We start from the raw sequence: 21429 nt of genomic DNA, 5'->3' as shown, positions 1-21429 counted from the left end.
AAGTTTAGAAGTTCTGAGAATAAAACAATAAAGTCTCAGCTTTCCCCGAGTGAAATATCACAGCATATTCCAAAGCATGTTTTTTTCCTCGTGACGAATTAGGGGAGGGAATGTTTTGTGCTAATCGCTCCATAATACAGAGACAAGTCCAGTCCTGATGTACCACTATGTCTCAATTACTAACATGATGTTGACATAACAGTGTCTTGAACACTTCCCTTTTTTTGCGTAATTCCTCAAAAGCAAAGGGTTTCAAACCAAAAGGATGACAATAAAAAAAATTAAAGCATGCCTGCTTAAGTTAGAAGTCTGTTTCCTCAGTGGGGGATCACAAATTATGTCTTTCATTGAGTCATTTGGTTGCTGTTATCAAACACAGTTTTTTAAAATGTGGTTATCCTGGTGTACTGTGAGAGGTTTTGGGTGCGAGGCTAACAGCAGGAGCATAGGGTGAGTGGGGTGAGTGGTTTGATCTCTTTAGCCTTTAGGGAGGAATGTGCTGAAGGTCGGTGGAGAGTTACGTGACTTTCCACTGTTTCTATTCCACCCCGTCATGAATAGTCTGTGTTGTACGTGAAGCCTCCCGAGTCCTGGTCGTTTCCGTTTCCACGTGTTTTTCTGCCCATGCCTCGTCATTTCCCCGGTGTCGTCCTATCTTATCTTTTCTGTGTGTTTGTATGCGAGGCTGTCTTTATTCTTTATTCACAGATCTGCATTTGCAGGCTCCTGCTCGACAATTAGTCTCACCATCACTATTATAGTTAAGGGTATCATCATTGCCACCAAAATAGCCTCAAGTCCTCACAGGCATGTCACATGATGCTTATATTATCTCCAGAGGGTCACAGTGCTTGGTAGCTCAGTGCATGTGTGCTTCGTTTCATAGCATTGTATGGAAGATCGGAGAATTCTTTACTGCAGCTATAACTGATACTTAGATGCGCCTTGACTTCATTTTTTTTTTCACAATTGTTGTCTTAGAACTTTAAATAAATTAAGTTGGGTTTTGTCACAGAAAAATATGAAAAGAAGCACAAAAATAAATGTTAGTACCATTGGAACCACGAGAATCTCTCCAAGATCACAGGACACCGTTTGGTGTGATTCATCTTGCACTGATCATACTGCACACATCATATTTTGTAGTCTTTCTTCCATTCTTTCCGTCACAGGTGCAATAACTCTTCGAAAACTATTTTATACCAGGAGTCTTCCTGTGTGTATTGTCCAATTAAACGCAGCAGAACTGTAAACAACAGGCCTCACCAGTATTGGCTGAGTTACCTCAAGGCAAGGAGGAGCAGTCTTCCTGCGCTACAGAGAGCAAGTTCTGCAAGTATGACAGCTCCTGGAAAGCTTTTAAACTTTTTTTAAAAAAGGATTTGGCTTTCACATTCAGCAGTAAATAAGTGACATGGTTCAGTTTTTTTTAGTATTATTTGAGCAGAATATTCTATATGGCTAAGTAGGATAAAGAAATTTTAGAGCACATTCAGCATACACTGGATGAGTTTTGAGTTTTTATTGTTATGGTATGAACTGTGGAGGCCTGTGTAATTGAATGATTCTTTCTTGAACTGTGCATTTTATAAGCCAAAAGTGTCACGTGAAAGTAGATGAGGTGAAGCCCCAATAAGCTGCAGTGTTGTGGTCCCAGAGGTGCAGACGCTGTACCCCCTGAGCTGGATTGAGAATCAGTTTTACTGATAGTATTTTTTTTTAATTAGAAAATAAATTTTACTGTAAGTGAAATTAAGCCATACAGTTTGGTTATAACCATACGTTATAGTAACAACAAGCCCATGGTAATATTATAGTTAACTGTAGCTTAGAGAATCGGACTCAAGAGTACAGTGATTTCTGAGTGCATGGGCCTGTGCAAGTCCAACACAAGTCAGACCTGGGAAAGTCGGCTTCCCCTCATATATATGACTGTGGAACTTAATAAAAAAAAAAGGTCATCGCCTGGTCGCGAGACTGGCTTTAAACCATGATCCCACTGAAGACCTGCAAACAAAACCAACGTACTGCGCGTTTATGGATATTTCCCAAACCGGTTCATGATATATATAGGTTTGAGTTTATGCTGTGCAGGTATTTTTGTTTTGTTTTGTGTTGTTTGTTTTTGAATGAAATACCACATCCCTGTCAAAGTTGGCTGCCAATCCAGTCCTTCTTCTTTTGCTCTGCCTGTAAGGGTTGGGCTGGTAAAGACGTTCCGGACAGTCTAAACGTGGGTGGGGTGTAGGAGGGTCATAAGGCAGGTAGGCCGCTCTTTCATTATACCCATTTTTGTCGAAAGCCGTCCTCCTGACTCCAGGTTCCCGCATACGTACGCGCGCGCGCGCACATCGGGGGTGTGTACAGTGAGCATCAGTGGCGCTGGCTGCTGTTGGACGCACGTACACACCGCCAGGCACTGCGCTCCATCAGACGGACGCTCATGATGAGAGGCTGCTCCAGCAGGTCCAAGCTCTCGCAGAACCAGGACAGAGCGGGTAAGAGGCGTCGATTTCCACGCTCCTCGGATCCGTTCGTTCAGCACTTTGAATTGTTCTCCTTTAACAGACAGACAGCGTAGGACGGCGAGGGGCAGCCCTTAAAGACGTAAACAAGAGTCGATGCCTGTTGGTGTGCTGGCGCTTTCACCTTTACCCTACATAACGGCAGCTGGCGACAGTCTCTGGGTTTTTCTCTTAAATAGTTGGCAGACTTATTTGGAACAGCAGCAGCTTCACAGCTACTGCCGGGCGGGTGTTTTAGAGCTGCTGCTAGAATAAAATAGATTAAAAAAAAATAACAAAACGACAATGTTAAGATTTGGGCGCGTGCGTGCGACACATCTTCCAGGTTATTGGTGTGTGCCATCATCGGGCTGTGATTGCTGTCATGGTCCTACACTGATTCCTGTGGTGCTGCTGGAGAGGCTGATGGTTTGCGTTTTATGGCTGTTTGTTGTGACTGATCAGATGCCGCTGCGATGTAACCGCAGCCTGTCGCTCGTGTCTGCTTCATCCTCGATCGTAATAAGCTTCGGGCTCCCTCACACTCCCTGTACGGCCAATGCCGACTTTACTACCAAGTGTAATGTTAATGTCCACTACTATGTTAGGAAATGACTTGTCCAGTATGTTACAGGCTACAGGCGGTTAGCTGCAATCAGAGCCTGACAGCTGCTGGGAGGAGGAGGAGGAGCCCGGCTCAGCTCCGTTTCCTGTTCATGTTCTCCAGTGGAGCTTTTTAAGACGACACTGAAAAATGTGCGAGAACCTCCTGCCAAGCAGGAGTGTCAGTGGAGGATTGTCAGTGGCTGATTTCTCATAGGCCGTGTACAACTTTATGCAAATATCCTTCATCTGATGTTCTCTAGCTGACTTTTACGCAGTTTTGCGGTTTCTGTCAAAACTTTTTGCACTGCAGCATGTTTATTTGACAGATGAAAATATAAAAATAAACCACGAGTTACTGTGCCATTTCTTCGTGGACCTGATGAACCTGACATATATTATAGTCTACTAGCAGACAGGGAATTTGAGCGTGTAGGGCCTATTTAATTAGAAAACCTCCATCAGAGCATATTTAGGTCAAGGGCCCTGTTGCTACCCCATCACGATCGACTCTGTGCTCCAAAATAGTATAACTATAACGAGAGGTGGGTAGGGTAGCCAAAAAAAATTGTACTCAAGTAATAGTAGCAGCACTACCTCAACATAGTTTTACTCAAGTAAAAGTAAAAGTAGCCGTTCAAGAAATTACTCGAGTAACAGTAAAAAAGAATTTAGTTTAAAAGAAATGCTACTTTAGTACTGTGTAACTGATCATAACATCTGATTTAATGTTTAAAAATGAGATAATCAAACAGACACAAATATAAAGTTTAGTGCAAATGTTGGTATTTGAAAGACTGAAAATCAAAAAACAACAACGACTTGACATAAACTGTAGGTTTGTGTCAGTGTCTCATGCATTTTTGATTAAAATGTGTTTATTATTCATGCAGTGAAGTTACACTGAGTAGAGTAGCGAGAAATGTTTCTCAAGTAAGAGTAGCAAAGCTTCATAATAATATTACTCAAGTAAAATTAAAAAGCACAGTGCAGTAAAGCTACTCCTAAAAGAATTTTTTCCCAAAGTACTCAGGTATATTTAAAAGAGTAAATGTAATTAGTGACTACCCACCTCTGATTATAACACATAAGAGTGTAAAGAGCTTTGAAAAACATATTAGGTACACCAGTGCAGTGATGTAAACTTTTTATACAGGTCTGATCAGGTCTGCATACGTTCTGCCTTTGTGAAGCTTTCTGTGTTTAGTTTTTATGTTTAGTGCCTGTGTGGTGTGCTAAGTTCTGTGTCCACTGCAGGGGTTTTGCACTCCCCCAACTGCTTTACTCTGTTCACCTGAGATGAAGAGCACATGACCTAACATATTATTGTGCATATATGACAAAATTGGACTTGCAAAAATGAGTCACCAGTGAGATGTGTTTTCAGGCTGGTGAGTTTGATTCCAGTAGCAAAGTTTAATATACTCATAGAGTGCAGACTTACAGATGAGGACAGATGGAGTGCAATACTGCCATCTCATGGACATTGTCAGGGAGTGGAGTGAAGTGTGTGAGCATGTGGGGAAAAAAGTTGTTTGCCATATAAAATGTGAAAGAAAAGCAGATATTTTTCACTTTACGTTTGATGTAGTGCAAAAACTATGGTTGAGTCAAGTTTCTAAGTAAGCCTCAGATTGGGACAGTGAACATAACAGCAGAACCCTGAAACAGAAATAGACATTATTAATGTTGCCTGTAACTATCTACACACTTTTTTTCTGGTCTTTTTGGACAGGTCTGTTTGTGAGTATGAAAGTAGAATAAGTGGACTCTGACTATGACTAATGAGTCGAAACTCAAAGCAGTGCTGTGGTGTATAATCCCACATAATACACAGTGTCATCTTGTTGCTCCACACTTTCAAGAGTCAGGAGGAGTCAGGAGCAGCAACTAGTCATGGCTATCTCTTGGCCATGACCAGGCTAGTTGCTGCTTCAGGACTATTTACTGTTATTTTATTACATTTTACAGACACATACATTTGAATCGGGAAACACCAAACCCCTGTACTCAATTAAAACGAAAACGTCTTTCCTAAAGACACACACAAAGTGTTTTTCCTGCTGACTAGACTTCTGTGAATCAGGTCAAAGGTTAAAGGTGGAAAGAACTATGCTGAAAATGTGGTTGCCAGGTTGGACAGTGATGAGAGGAATGGATAAAAGTGAAAGCACCTATTTGGCTACAAAGGGCTATTGAGGTCCATTTAAAGTAGAACTTTTAGGTTTTCATTAGTGAGTTTATGTAGAAGTTCAAAACCTTAAAAGAAGAAGAAGAAGAAAGAAAGGAAGACAGCATGACTTTTACATACCTGATGTCTAGGAAATGTGTTGTTTATCAGTACTCCGCTGAGTGCATTTGAAATACAAACATGATATGGTTTTATGTGATAACACATATTGTTGAGTCTCCTAATCATCATACATACGTTTTTTCTTATGTTTGTTTTAAGCATTATACATTGGTTTATGACCTTCCAGCTAAAAGTAAGCATTTGTAATTAGTCTTTTCAGCATTAATTGCTTATAAAATGGGTTCTGACCTTCATCTAAATCTCATTTATAAACCCAACTAGAGTAAATAAACAACACGTGATCACTTGACCTTTATGAACGCACTCACCATGTAACCCGGACCTCTGGGGTATGACTTTTCCAAAAGCTACCTTCAAGCATTCCAGTTAAGGATGTAAACCTGGAAATGTGAGTTAGGCTGCTCTCCATTTAAATACAAGCAAACAAAATTTGTGCTGACAAGGTCTGCTCTTCTCAAGAAATACTAGTTGTGTAAAGCATGCTTCTGTTGTGATAGCTTTTACAGGATCTTTGTCAAATTGTTATTAAGCTTTTCTAAAGACCTGGGCATTGATTAGTCCACAATAAGGCAAACTATACAACTAGAGAAAATTCAAGACTGGTGATCCACTCATTTTTTTTTCTTCCGTCTGTCCCGTTTGGTTCTTTTGCATCAGAATTATTGTCTAAAGGCAAAGAAAGATGCCCAGTAGATTTACTTTACCAAATGGACCATCCCGGCCTTGCCGTATTGGTCTATTTGATTCACCTTTGCTTTTATTGTTTATTTTATTTTATTTTCACTTGCTACACACGGGACAGACATGACTGAGGGAAAGAAAAGGGAGAAAGAAAGAGAGGTAGGGAAAGAAAAACAGCGGGGAAGAGGAACGGTGATAAAGGGCAAAAAAAACCCCCAACAAAACAAAAAGACAAAAAAAATACATATATCAATCACCTGGATCACCTGTTGAGAAAGAAAAAAGAGAAAACAAGCAAAAAAAAGAGAGCAACATAATAAACAACATCATCGCGATGATCTATGTGAATATAACAGTAAATACTAAGTATTGAATATTATTGTGCAGCACGTAGGATCGATAGCTGGTGATCCACTCTTGAGGAGTGAGTGTCCTGCAAAGTTTACACTGGGGGCATCGCATGTACTCCTGAAATAGGCAACAAAGTATATAGTTTAGAGAAAAGGTAGTATACAGTGTTCAATGGTAACCTTATTGTCCCCAGTGGGAAATTGATTTGCAGTATGTCCACACATGAAACAACACACACACACACACACACACTCAAAACAGCCCAGAGAGAACAGCCCAAATGTTATCATCAACAAAGTCCAATGTCCAGTAGTGATGGCAACAATGCTTATGGTTTAGTGTTATTAATCATCACAATAGCAGCAGGTATAAAAGGCACTCTATGTCTCTTGGTTACTAAGGTTACTAAATCTGGTCTTATTGGTCAAAGACAAATTACCATGCCAAGCAATGATACAAAACATTAAAATACATCCAATAAAACTTTTATAAAAAAGGGTCATCATTTCAGAATCTCCTTAAAAAGTACGGTCGTTATTGGACCTTTTTCACTGTAGCATCAAAATGTGACTCAAAGGACAGAACCTTATCAAGAACAACCCCTAATTACTTAAAACTATCCACCAGTTCAGTTGCTGCACCATGTACTACTGTTGGTGCAGGATGGGGGGATGGCTTCCTGAAGTCAATTACCATGTCCTTACTTTTCAAGCTGCTGATCTTTAAGAATGACTGATCACACCAAGAAGCAGACTCATCTACAACAGGTCCAAAAGTCTAAAATCCCACCAACAAGATTAAAATCCAGTTTAAACGGGTTAAGAAGTTTATAAGCTAAGAGATGTGGCTGGATAGTATTAAAATCTGAAGAAAAGTCAATAAATAGGAGCCGAGCATGCGCTTTGGTCTCATCCAGATGGCGATATAGGAAATTTAATAAAATAAACTAACCATAGCATCATACAAGGCCTGTTACTGAAAGTATAATTATCACTTATTAATAAATGTATTAATTAATGAGTATTGGAGAAAGCATGCTATGAAAGAAACCAATGGAAACAAAGTCTAAGTTTTCCCTCCGCTGATGTTACGCACTGCTTTTGGGACATGCTGTGGACAACAAAAATGATGACAAGAAAGCTGAAGTTGTGGAGCAAGGCAGATGCCAAACTTCAGTACCAACTGTGAAGCACAGTGGTGGAAATCGTGTTTTGAAACTCCTTTGCTGTCTCTGTGCCTCTGTGCCTTGCAATTACTGAAAAAACAATGAATTCAAAACTGTATCAAAATGATTTATGGCAGAATGTCAAAGCAGCCCTTCGTTATGTAAAGCTTAGGAGAGGTTGGTTGGTACAACAGTGACCCAATGTCACTGTGAGCACTTTAAGCCAATGAGATGCTGCTGAGGACCATTATAAGAGGACCATTAGAATCAAGACCAGCCAGAAATATTTTTGAGCTTAAAACTGTTATTTAGAGGTGGGACAATGCAAATGTCAATGCTGCTATTGGTGCTGGATTGAAACTAGGGCAGTAGGATTTACACTAGTTTCTATCCTCTAGGTTCAGTATGTAGCGCACTGATTTATTTATCTATTTATTTATTTATTTTGTGGAAATGAAAAAATAGACCTCAAATACTGCACTATAAAAGTCCCTGAACCTTTTTGTGTTCACTGTCACATCCATTTTATTTCTCGCCTATAGCACAGTGAAACAACAGAAGTTGACTCAAAGCGTTTTGGAGTTTCAAAATACACGAGAAGCTGAAAGGTGTGTCATTGTGGAGAGTAAACGTCACAGTGATTTAATTGTCATTAAAGCGTGTTCATAATTTGCAAACTGATCGTGATGCATGTCATAAATCATGACACCCTGCTCCCTGTTAAATACGCTGCTTTTATAGGTTAACAATATTGATATCAGCAATACTGGCCCCGTAATTATTTGTTATGGGGTAATCGGTGTAATTATGCAACGATTGTGTTTTGTGGTTGCGCAAAACATATAAAACTTACGTTTAATCACAAAATTGTTTTGCGCCTGTGCTGTGATCATTACGTCCAACTGCCGGTTGTTGGTATCGGCAGATCGGGTCACGTGACAAGTGGCACAGAGAAAGAGAGAAAAGAACGCTCGTGCCGTCTCCATCCCGCCACACCAACGCGGATGAAGCACCGGTCGACTTCAGAGCAGCATCACGGGAAGAAGCCCCGTGTTCCTGCTGCCGCCGCGGCAACCTCCACCTCACCGCAAGACGGAATGGAGGACAAAGCAGCGACAAATCCGCGGGAGCTCACGCAAAACCCCCTGAAGAAGATTTGGATGCCGTATAAAAACGGCCTTCCTGAAAAACACATTTGTCAAAGGAAGGGTGCGTATGACGTGGCGACAACAGTTAGCTTGAATATATAACGTTTGTGGTCATATGAGTATCAATGGTTGTGCTTCACAGTTTCTCCGGAACCCTTTTTTCTCTTCCGCGTGCGCGTGAGCGCGTGTGTAGAGGCTTCCAGTCCGCCGTGAATAATGAGCGCTGGGTCAGTATGCATTAATATCTGTGTGGCAGTAGCTGCCGTTACCGCGGGGAGTACAGTTCACAGAGGTCAGACGTCTCTCTGCTGCAGCAGCCATCTGGTTCGCACGCTTATGTAAGGACTCACATGATGCTCGCCGCACATGAAGGCTGCTCGTATCGAGGAGAAAGGACTGGTCCGAGGGATGACCCTCTGTGTCGACCGCCGGTTGTAAACATGAATTGTATCCCCGCAGTCATGCGGCTCATTCGCCGTGTGGCTGTGCTGCTGAGTTTTACCAGCGCGCCGCAGCACGGTCAGGGTCTCCTCACTGTGGCCTGACTCGGAGAGGATTATTGGAATGAGCGGAGTTTAAAATAATGAGCATGTGGCCAGTGGTTGGCTGCTCTCTGGCCCAGTCACCTGTGTACGCAGTGGCTCAGTGTGCTGGCTTTCTCCAGATGTCTGTTGCAGTAAAAGTGCTGTTTCACAAGACCCCCGACACATCTTGCAGCAACTGTGACCTCTGTTATACTTCTGTCTATCACTCCACGTTGTCAGGGTGGTGAGACTTTATCAAGATGAACGATATCAGCACCACGCAGGCGCACACATTCTGATAATGCCAATCTAACGTTCAAATTATATCTTTATAAATTGTGTAATATGAAAGATGGCATTTTGGAGCCAGTCTCCTAATCTATCCCCAAACCTGGTTGTTGACAGTCTTGATTGAGTAACTGTGTGTTTTTAAATTTGACTTTCGTATTGTAAGGGATCAGCTGCGGACTGAAGCTTCCTTGATCTCTTTCATTTCAGTATGTATGACCAACTGTCCCACACTCATTGTTACCGTGGGCCTACCTGCCAGAGGGAAGACCTACATCTCCAAGAAGCTGACCCGCTATCTCAACTGGATCGGAGTGCCCACCAGAGGTACATGTGCCATAGAGTTGAACAGAGTGTATCAGATTTTAGTAAAATTATGCACAAGAGCAGAAGCACCAGTGAGAGTGTTTTGAGTGCAATTATAATAAATAGCTTTTGCCTCCATTTTTTTTCTCTTTAGAGTTTAATGTTGGACAGTACAGAAGAGAGTTTGTAAAGATCTACAAGTCCTTTGAGTTCTTCCGTCCGGACAACGAGGAGGGGTTAAAGATCAGAAGGTAAGGGTGCTTTTGGCATCATGCTACCTTAACAAGTTATTTAATCACTAATTATGTAACATTTTATGGCCGATTGTCTGTGATTTTCACAGAAAGTGTGCTTCAGCGGCATTGAACGATGTGCGGGAGTACCTCACAGAAGACGGAGGCCAGGTTGCGGTGGGTCATGTGTTAATTATCACACAGGCTGAGATATTTTCTTCAGCTCAGATACGGGGTGCAGTGCTAAAAAAGCTCATATAATGTGTGTGTTACTACAGGTGTTCGATGCAACAAACACTACCCGAGAAAGAAGGGAGACCATCCTGGAGTTTGCGGAGCAGAATGGCTTTAAGGTAACCTGGCGGGCTCAAAGTGAGGGTTCGGGTTTTGCTGGCGGTCACACTGATTCTGTCTTCTGTCTTCCTTCAGGTGTTCTTTGTGGAGTCTGTGTGTGAAGACCCAGATGTCATACAGGAGAACATAGTGGTGAGTGTCTGTGTTTGTTGGCACTGTTTTGACTCGTTAGAAGATGCAGGGCTCACTCCTCTGCTGTTGCTCTACTTTAGCAAGTGAAACTGGATAGCCCGGACTACACCAACTGCAACACAGAAGAAGCAGTGGAAGATTTCATGAAGCGGATTAAGTGCTATGAAAACTCGTACGAGACACTGGATGAGGTACTGGACAGGTGAGGTGGAACCTGGTGATGGTGTGTGTGTCCCCATTGCAAAACTATGGGAGTAACCGGCTTAAAAAATACATTTTCTTATTGTATTTTATCTGTGTTCTCCCCTCAGAGATCTGTCCTACATTAAAATCATGGACGTTGGTCAGCGGTACTTGGTCAATAGAGTGTTAGACCACATCCAGAGCCGGATTGTCTACTACCTCATGAACATCCACATCACACCCCGCTCCATCTACCTGTGCCGCCACGGGGAGAGCGAGCTAAACGTCAAGGGTCGTATCGGAGGAGACTCGGGTCTGACGATTAGAGGGAAGGAGGTACAACGAAACTTTACAATCAAAGAAAAAATGTCTTCTAAACCCTTACCTGTCTTCCTCCTGACTGCATGAGCTATTGTGAAAATAAATAAAGGTTTTGTTTTTCTTTCTCCAGTTTGCTAAGAAGCTGAGCCACTTCATCCAGGAGCAAAACATTAGCGACCTCAAGGTATGGACTAGTCAGATGAAGAGAACCATCCAGACAGCCGAAGCCCTCAATGTGCCCTATGAACAGTGGAAGGTCCTGAATGAGATTGATGCTGTAGGTGGTGCTCTCTTGGCTTCTGCACATCACTGTTGACTACCTCTTTGTGCTTCTGTGTTGAAGTTGAACCCGTATGTGCATTTTAGGGTGTGTGTGAGGAGTTGATGTATGAGGAGATCCAAAGAAACTACCCTCTGGAGTTTGCACTAAGAGACCAGGACAAATATCGCTATCGCTATCCAAAAGGAGAGGTCAGTGGTTATTTTTTAACATGTGGAACATTGCTAATGCAGACAGGATTTTCCTTTGTGGGCATAATGAAGTGCTCTTTTTCTTTCTGATAACCACAAACATGATCTAATTTTATCTTAATGGCTTCTGGCAGCCTACTCTGTGCTAATGAGCTTCAGCTTCTCAGACAGTATCGGCTTAACACTAGATCACAGTAAACAAAGGCTTCAGCATCAGTGTGTGTGTGTGTGTGTGCCAGATATATTTGATCAGGTGGTTTGAGGTGCCTGCTGGTCCTTTCTCACCTTTAGTTCATTCCATTACCTCTCCATTAATCTGTAACAGGAAGATGGATATGGGCATTAGCTGGTTGCCCAGTCGGGCGGTGACATCATGCTTTCGGAAATGTCGTTAAAGCCTATGTTAGTCTACACAGCCTGTATGGATTTTCCATTTGCTCAGATGTCATCCTGTTCACCTGTGAATTAATTACTCTGCAGGATGTGTCAATGTCAAGTGGAAGTCTTATTTTACACATTCAGTTTTTTATATTGTTTTGGGGATTCGCACGATTGCCTTTTCCGTTGTTTTGTGCCACTCAGTCCTATGAGGACCTGGTGCAGCGGTTGGAGCCCGTCATCATGGAGCTGGAGCGGCAGGAGAACGTGCTGGTCATCTGTCATCAAGCTGTCCTGCGCTGCCTGTTGGCATACTTTCTGGACAAAACAGCAGGTCAGTTTTCAAACTGAAATGTCAAGAAACCTGAGAGGTGTAAGAGAAAAATAATTTTAGGAAACACATTTTAGTGTAAAACACACACAACATTTTTATTGTAGATCACGTAGATCCTGGAGCTATCTACTCAGTTTCATTTTCACATCTATTGAAGGCAGAGTGATAGATGAATTATTGTGCATGTCCGGTCCCCGGCTGCTTCCGCAGCTTCACATGCCAGACTAACTTTTGTGCACCTCACAGACCTTCTTGGTTGGGTTAGAGTCTTTTTAACTAAGATGCTGGATGAGAGGTTTGTGCGCTGACGTGTTTTGCATAAAGCTCATTTTTCAAGTGAGCAGTTGGAGACGTACGTGGCTGACTGACCTCATTTCTGTTTTTCCTTTATTTCAATAATTCCTCCACTTCAGAATTCTTCACTGTGTCACTGTCTCACACTCACACTGTACTTGAGGGGTATTAAAAACTGCCATATTGTATTTAGCGATTAATGGGGTTTTTTCACCCCTCCAAAATAACGATCCATGATGAGTTTACTAGCAGACGCTGTTATTTTGAAAGTTACCTTGCTGTTAGCCAGATAGTTCACGATATCATTAGCAACCTCTCATGAGTGCAGCCTGTGACAGCAGTCTTTGTTGTGAGGCGGCACAAACTAAACTGCAGGTCCAAGAACATGGAGTTGGAGTCCATCTGCTAGAAAATAATAATAATAATAATAATGGATTGCATTTATATAGCACTTTTCGGGGCCCTCAAAGTGCTTTACAATTCCACTATTCATTCATTCTCACATTCACACACTGGTGGAGGCAAGCTACAGTTGTAGCCACAGCTGTCCTGGGGCAGACTGACAGAAGCGAGGCTGCCATATCGCGCCATCGGCCCCTCTGGCCATCACCAGTAGGTGGTAGGTGAAGTGTCTTGCCCAAGGACACAACGACCGGGGCTGTCCGAGCCGGGGCTCGAACCGGCAACCTTCCGGTTACAGGACGAACTGCCAACTCTTTGAACCACGATGGCCCCAAAGAAAGCAGAGAGAACTCTTGGCTGGAAGCAGTGCTTAAACAACGGAAAAAACACAAACTTTGTCCTAAACCTCTCATGTTTAACTGTTTTCCACTTTTTCTTTGGTCATTTTAGCCTTTTTAGCCAGGGTGAAGGGAGTATCTGCCATCAAACAAGAGGACAGCCGCATGTAGCTATGATGATTGTTTGCTAGTTCACCTTACATGCATTAATGTAATAACGTGGTTAGCCTACTCAACGTGTCTTTTAGACCCCATACCTACAAAACTGCTCAAAGAAGTCCTGCCATTAATTAATTCTTCGATCTTAAATATGATCAACCTATCTCTAATAATCGGCTATGTACCACAGGCCTTCAAGCTGGCTGTAGTTAAACCTTTACTCAAAAAGCCATCTCTAGACCCAGCAGTCTTAGCTAATTATAGGCCAATCTCCAACCTTCCTTTCATATCAAAAATCCTTGAAAGAGTAGTTGTCAAACAGCTAACAGATCATCTGCAGAGGAATGGTTTATTTGAAGAGTTTCAGTCAGGTTTCAGAGCTCATCACAGCACAGAAACAGCTTTAGTGAAGGTTACAAATGATCTTCTTATGGCCTCTGACAGTGGACTCATCTCTGTGCTTGTCCTGCTAGACCTCAGTGCAGCGTTCGATACTGTTGACCATAATATCCTATTAGAGCGATTAGAACATGCTGTAGGTATTACAGGTACTGCACTGCAGTGGTTTGTATCATATCTATCTAATAGACTCCAATTTGTACATGTAAATGGAGAGTCCTCTTCACACACTGAGGTTAATTATGGAGTTCCACAGGGTTCAGTGCTAGGACCAATTCTGTTTACATTATACATGCTTCCCTTAGGCAGCATCATTAGAAGACATAGCATACATTTTCACTGTTATGCAGATGACACCCAGCTCTATCTGTCCATGAAGCCAGATAGCACACACCAATTAGTTAGACTGCAGGAATGTCTTAAAGACATAAAGACCTGGATGGCCGCTAACTTTCTGCTTCTTAATTCAGATAAAACTGAGGTTATTGTACTCGGCCCTGAAAATCTTAGAAATATGGTATCTAACCAGATTCTTACTCTGGATCCGTTACCTTGGCCTCCAGTAACGCGGTGAGGAACCTTGGAGTCATTTTTGACCAGGACATGTCCTTCAACGCACATATTAAACAAATATGTAAGACTGCGTTCTTCCATTTGCGCAACATCTCTAAAATTAGAAATATCCTGTCTCAGAGTGACGCTGAAAAACTAGTTCATGCATTTATTACTTCCAGGCTGGACTACTGTAATTCATTATTATCAGGATGTCCAAAAAACTCGCTGAAAAGCCTTCAACTAATCCAAAATGCTGCAGCAAGAGTCCTGACAGGGACTAGAAAGAGAGAGCATATTTCTCCTGTTTTGGCTTCCCTTCATTGGCTTCCTGTTAAATCCAGAATTGAATTCAAAATCCTGCTCCTCACATACAAGGTCTTAAATAATCAGGCCCCATCTTATCTTAATGATCTTGTAGTACCATATCACCCTATTAGAGCACTTCGCTCTCGCTCTGCAGGCCTACTTGTTGTTTCTAGAGTATTTAAAAGTAGAATGGGAGGGAGAGCCTTCAGTTTTCAGGCCCCTCTTCTGTGGAACCAGCTTCCAGTTTGGATTCGGGAGACAGACACTATCTCTACTTTCAAGATTAGGCTTAAAACTTTCCTTTTTGCTAAAGCATATAGTTAGGGCTGGACCAGGTGACCCTGAATCCTCCCTTAGTTATGCTGCAATAGACTTAGGCTGCCGGGGGATTCCCATGATGCATTGAGTTTTTCCTTTCCAGTCACCTTTCTCACTCACTATGTATTAATAGACCTCTCTGCATTGAATCATATCTGTTATTAATCTCTGTCTCTCTTCCACAGCATGTCTTTTATCCTGTCTTCCTTCTCTCACCCCAACCGGTCGCAGCAGATGGCCGCCCCTCCCTGAGCCTGGTTCTGCCGGAGGTTTCTTCCTGTTAAAAGGGAGTTTTTCCTTCCCACTGTCGCCAAAGTGCTTGCTCATAGGGGGTCATATGATTGTTGGGTTTTTCTCTGTATCTATGAAGCGCCTTGAGGCGACTTTTGTTGTGATTTGGCGCTATATAAATAAAATTGAATTGAATTGGATTGAAACGTAAATTAGCTACTCACGCAGAGAAGAACGGCTGCTGCCACCATCATCCGTCATCATTTCTGCTACACTGGCAGGGCTAGGGGCCAGGACTCTCCTCTTCGTGTTTTTGGGGGATGTTGCATAACAGGCAACCCACCCGCAGTAGATGCGCTCGGTGTGAGGTCTCGCAGCAAGCTATCAAATACGGCGCATTTCTGGGCTTTTTAAAAAAACGCTACGCGTCGCCAGGTGTTTCATCGGATTTGAGGTGTTACCTCCTTTGACAGTATCACAGTATCAGCTTAAAGCACTTGTTGCAGGCTGCTGAGTTTGCATATTTTGCTATGAAGTACAGCCAGACTTTTGACTGCTTCGCCTTGGACATTTTTAATCTGTAGCTCTGCTCTAACAGAACGTACGTACCTGGCCCCACCTACTATCCTCGGAAACGTAAAATGATTGGCTAGAATCTAAAGTGTATCACAGCTCAGGAAAAAAAAGCACCGAAATGTGCGCTGCTTTTCGGTCTGGTTACTACCGTTTATGTCAGAACCGGTGCCATCATGGCACCGGACACCGGTACCCATCCCTATTTGGACCCATTCTTTATTCATCACAAAATACTTGTTTACTACCTGATGAATCATATCTTTTATTAATTCATTTTAAAAAGTGCGCATGTGACTCCTTTAGCATGCACATGCACGAGTACCTGCTCCCACTATGAAAAGAATGTAAATATGTGAAAAGCACTGTGTGTACTTATACGGTGGTGCTCTAATGAACTCATCTTTCCATACAGAGGAGCTTCCATATCTGAAGTGCCCACTACACACGGTGCTGAAGCTGACACCGGTGGCCTACGGTAGGTCCGCTGTCGTGCCAATGTGCAATGTACAAACTGAATATACATCTGCTGCCACATAAACTAATCAAACAAACCTTCTTTCTGCACGCTTAGGCTGTAAAGTGGAGTCCATCAGCCTAAACGTGGATGCAGTGAACACGCACAGAGAGAGGCCAGCGGTGGGTAGCATGACACACACACGCACACATTAAACAGACACATACAGCAGAGCCTGCTTTCTCACAGGTAAGGTCGCTCACTGTGGTGCTCCTTTCTGATTTCCATGCTTTCGTAATCGATGCAGAGCTGGCTCGTTTGGCAGATCCTGTGTTGGTTACAGACAGTGTTGGTCAAGTTATGAAAAAAGTAATCAGTAACTAATTACTCATTACTTCCCCAAAAAAGTAATCCCGTTACTTTAATGATTACTTATTCTCAACGGTAATTAATTACTTAGTTACTTTTTAAAAACACGACTTACAACCTGAATAGCTGATAAAGCGATATATCTTTCAGCCCAATTCTACTTTTTCTGCATAATCCATCATACAAAATGTAATCAAATGGAAAAGTCTCTTTATAAAACTTGTTTTATTAGTTTTAATCTTTTAACTTTATGCATCAAGCAAAAATTAAATTATATGCACCATTCTCTGACTTGAAGAAATTAGTTTAACATTTAAACCTATTTTCTACACATTCCAGCACATAAAATAAAATATTTTTTGTGTTTACACTCACTCTTTCAAATAGATGCAAGTAAAACACAGCAGAAAACAAATAAAATCAAAGACTAGCAGTCCTGTTGCTCTATTTTCACCTGTATAGCAGGAGTGGCATAGGCGGAGGTTTACCTTGGTGCAGGTGTGCCGCAGCGGTCAGTTGAAGAATCCGCGAGTTTCTCTGTGAATTTCCCATTACATCGTACTCGGTGCTTGTTTAGGGTTTTTTTTTTTTTTTTTTTTTTTTTTTTTTAGCTGTAAAAAGAAGTTTTCTTCCCACGTACCACGGACACTAATGTTTTTGTCACTTTTTATGGAATCAAACTCAAAGTAAATGGTAAATGGTCAGTACTTCCACGCTTTAAACGCTGCACGCTCATACTCTCTCCCGCACTCGATATATGATCCATTGTTGATCTGCACACAGCTGTTGCCACGAACGTCATACTCGCTTACGTCATTGTCATGAGACATTCTCGCAAAAAAATCACGGTTTTAGTAACGCAGCGTGCTTGCGGGAAAGTAACGGTAATCTAATTACCGTTTTTGCAATAGTAATCCCTTTACTCGTTACTTGAAAAAAGTAATCAGATTATGCGTTACTGCCCACCTCTGGTTACAGATTAATGAAACACTGACTAACTGCTCTTCACATTCTCCCTCATTTCCTTTAGATAAATAGTCCTCCAAGTGGACCATTTTAACTGTTTTATTATTATTATTTTTTCTAACAGGAGTTGATACTGAACAGCGATGAATTCTGCATAACAACTACTACAACAGTGAATGTTTTATGCTCTGCGTGTGTTTTATGGTTGAGCACTTACATTATTTTATTTTTTAACTTTTGAACTAGATTGGCAAAACCATAAATATGTGCATACAGTGGTTTTCATTTCTTCTTGATGCTGTCACACAAGTGGAAAAACAGATAAATCCTTGAAACCTTAAACGTGATGCATTATTCCAAGTCGTTGACATGGTGTGTGCCCAGTGGATTTCATGTCTCCCTTGTGTTTTGATCCCTCCTCCTTTTTGTCTGTTTTTTTTTTTTTTATCAAACAGAACGTAGACGTGTCGCGGATGTCAGAGGAAGCTTTGCTAACAGTGCCATCTCACCAGTGAGGCAGTACCCTCCCCTCCCAACACCCCCAACCCTCCCCCCTCCTTTAGTCCTTCATTACCCACACAGAACCCTTCAGATGCACAGTGTACCTTCAGGGAAAAAAAATCCCTGACTGAGTCTCTTTCCACTCTTCATGTCTTCTGTTCTTCCTTCTCTTGTAATAATAAGATGTGATGATGGTGGTAATCGACTGGAATCCAGTTTGTAATTTTTCATTTATTAATCCTGTCACGGACCTTGTGACAAGCTCATTCTCCTATTTTTGGAGAATGAATAAAAAAGCAAAACAATCAAATGAAGGTGTTTTTGAGCTGATGCTGTACTCCCGACTGTGAAACAGTGACACTCCAGCACCTTCTGAAGTGCAGTCAGTGAATACGTTGTTTATTTGATTCTGTCTGTTGAACTGATTTTTAACCACGTTAACTTTTAACGGTGTGCCATCACTTTATATGTTTGTAGATAGCAGTCAGGAAACTCTTAAGGTTAGCGCTTTGTGACGTAGCCAAGTGGTGCAGTTTCTCTATATTTGCACATAAACTCTTGCACATAAGCTCCTGTTTAATTTGTTAAGATGTCCTAACACTGTCTAATGAAAATGCTGGAAATATGAAATTACACTTTTCTTGTGAAACAATGTGAAGACTCTCACAGTGTTTTTCACGTTACTGATCAGAACTAAGAGGAAGCTATTTCTGTTGACTGTTTTTAAATAAACTACACTTCCATATCATGTATCTTTATCACACTCTTTTTGTGCTTCATTTTAGAAAGCATGGCATGAATCTGCTTCACTGTTTGATATTAATGAATTGTTAAAGACTTAAAATGACTTGGGTGTTTCTTACTGATATCAGAGGGAGATCAAACAAACGCTGGAATTTCCTTCGTATCTTCTTCTGTGTACACATGAAACGTTCAGTGCAGTGCAAACCAGGAGATTGAGATTTCTCCTGGTCATTCATATGCAAAGACTCCACTGGGGTGAATAGCAAACAGCTAAACAAAACGCTCACTGTGCCAGTCACAGATTTCTGTCTGCACTGACTTAACAAGGCTCTCTGATTAAAATTAAACAAAATAAGAGGAAATTTTAAAAAATCACATTTAAAGTAAAGAAAAAGTAGTAACAAGCATTTTAGGTTAGTCTCAGGTGCTGCTGTGAGGTTTAGAGAAACATGTAGTTACCAACTTCCAGACACCAATTACTTGGCAGTCTGCTCACGCCAGTGACTGTCATGGTGATGGGGCTCTCCAGATGGTGCCTTGGGCAAAAGAAATGCAAAAAGTCGTAGATGGAAAACTGATGGAAGAAGTTGCAGCAGCAGCAGACAAAAGCATTAACATCCACTGACAGAGAGAAAAAAAGGCTTTCTTGTTTTTTTTCACCCCAGTAAAAGAAGAGTCCTTGTTTTGGTGACTTGTGATAAAAGTGGGCTTGTGTTGATGTATATTCACTCAGGACACTGACGCTGCTGCATTCCTTCTTCCAGAACGTGAACGTCCAACGTACGGCTGAAGACGCCTTGCAGACCGTCCCTCCTCATCTCTGATACCTCTGCTGGCTGGAACCCGGTGATGCTGAAAGCTGGACCTTTCCCCTTCCTCCTTTTTCTTCCTTTTTTTTCCACCTTTCCAAATGTGCACAACCTCCTCACACTGGTGACCAGCAGGTTAATGTGTCTCCTTCTTCCTCCTCCACCAGCGCCATACACACGCACACATTTCTCTGTTACCCCTTGTTTAAGCATATTTTTTTGAGGAACTTGCGAGTGTCCGGGCCTCAGTGTTCAGCGGGCCCTCGGCATCGCTGTTCCAAATTATTTATGAATCAAAGTATTGTCTTGCACAGCAGGGAGTTAAACGCTTGGCTCTCACAGCAGATTCCTGTCTGCCTGTTACTGTACTCTGTGTGGTTTCATTGTGTTGATTTTGCGCAGCAGTAGCACTAACACTGAAAGTTACTGTTTTGTGTCTTGAAGTATTAACCCTGTGATATATTTTTTTTTCCGCTCCATGTTTTTGATATGCAACTGTAACGTGCAGTCATTATCGGATGTGAAGCTGTATTCAGTGATAATGTGCACTTTGTAGGCTGCAAACCTACTCGGACAACAGCTTACTATTTTTAAAGTGCTGATTCAGTAATAGATTAAAGGACTGGGTCGTTCATTTTTAATGGTAAACAAGTAGCCATTTCATTTTGTAGGGCTGGCTGGTGTAATAGCTTTCCTTAGCTATGTGGTGTACTGTATCTGCTTGTACAGTGTCAGCTGAAACTGATGTTTTATGTAAATGATGATTCCACACACGACGGGCCTTCAGTGAAATACACTCACATGCTTTCACTCATTTCTGTGGAGAACACATCAGAGCATTAAACATGCAAAACAGAAACAAAGAACACAATATTAGCTTGAAGTTGGTGTTGTGGGTTAAGATTTTAAAAAAAATGTACATCCCAACTACACAATAATAAAGATGTTATTTTTTTAAGCCAACCACTCCAATCTGTCTTCTCACTTGAGATTTTTGTGACTGCATACCTTGTGATGGGTTTCTTTATGAGGGTTTTGTGCAGTACTGTTCGTGTTGTGGTTATTTCTTGATAATGGGATTATTTGTGGGCGGCGCGGTGGTTAGCACTGTTGCCTCACAGCAAGAAGGTCCTAAGGTTGACTCCATCATCTGGACGGGGCCTTTCTGTGTGGCCAACATGCTGTGCAGTGTGTGCTTAAAAATTTTAAGGAAACTGATTTTCAACTGGACTGAAAATCAGTGGCAACAGGTCTCCAGGAGTGAGGGAGCCAAATCAAAAACGTCAAATCGTCAATATGTACGGAGGTGTTTAGGAGAGAGGTCCAACAGTGAGTGCCTACAGCCATCTGTAAAACACTGTGGAGGGGCTGTCATGGTGTAGGGTTGCATTTCAGCCAGTGGTTTTAGAGATCTTGTTAAAATTGATGGGATTTTAAACAGATTAATCAGATTTTGATCAACCAGGAAATACCATCTGAAGATAATCTGATTATCAACATTGAGCAGTGTGGGATCATCTTTGATGTCCTTCAAGAAGCCTGCAGAACTATTTCTGAAGACTCATTTAAAAAATGACAAGAGAGCTTACCTAAAAGACATCAGGCTGTGATTAAGAATAACGGTGATCAAATCAAATGTTGACTTACAAGCTGTTCTGCCTTTAAAAAAGTATTTCTATGTGCGTTTATACCTTCCAATCAATTGCTGCATTTCCTAC

General features: G+C 41.7%; 1 protein-coding gene across 4 annotated transcripts; it reads left to right on the top strand.

Moving 5' to 3' along the window:
• The first annotated feature begins 2344 nt into the window (after positions 1-2344).
• On the top strand, positions 2345-20677 carry pfkfb4a (6-phosphofructo-2-kinase/fructose-2,6-biphosphatase 4a). Of its 4 annotated transcripts, none has more exons than XM_004574130.5 (14): positions 2345-2498; positions 9789-9905; positions 10039-10135; positions 10228-10294; positions 10396-10470; positions 10547-10603; positions 10684-10805; positions 10915-11122; positions 11238-11384; positions 11474-11578; positions 12161-12290; positions 16281-16343; positions 16440-16504; positions 18113-18916. In XM_004574130.5, exons 1-14 carry the CDS (start codon positions 2444-2446, stop codon positions 18170-18172), a joined length of 1368 nt encoding a protein of 455 aa, XP_004574187.1. In that variant the 5' UTR covers positions 2345-2443; the 3' UTR covers positions 18173-18916. The 4 variants fall into 4 exon arrangements, with proteins under 4 accessions (XP_004574187.1, XP_004574186.1, XP_004574184.1 ...); XM_004574129.5 differs by lacking the exon at positions 18113-18916 and adding an exon at positions 19667-20677 and having other exon boundaries at positions 2346-2498; XM_004574127.4 differs by lacking the exons at positions 2345-2498; positions 18113-18916 and adding exons at positions 8560-8827; positions 19667-20677.
• Positions 20678-21429: the final 752 nt, after the last annotated feature.

Source organism: Maylandia zebra, linkage group LG5 (genome assembly GCF_041146795.1).
Source record: "Maylandia zebra isolate NMK-2024a linkage group LG5, Mzebra_GT3a, whole genome shotgun sequence".
In the NCBI taxonomy this organism is placed as follows: Eukaryota; Metazoa; Chordata; class Actinopteri; order Cichliformes; family Cichlidae; genus Maylandia; species Maylandia zebra.
This window is presented reverse-complemented; position numbering and strand designations above follow the sequence as displayed.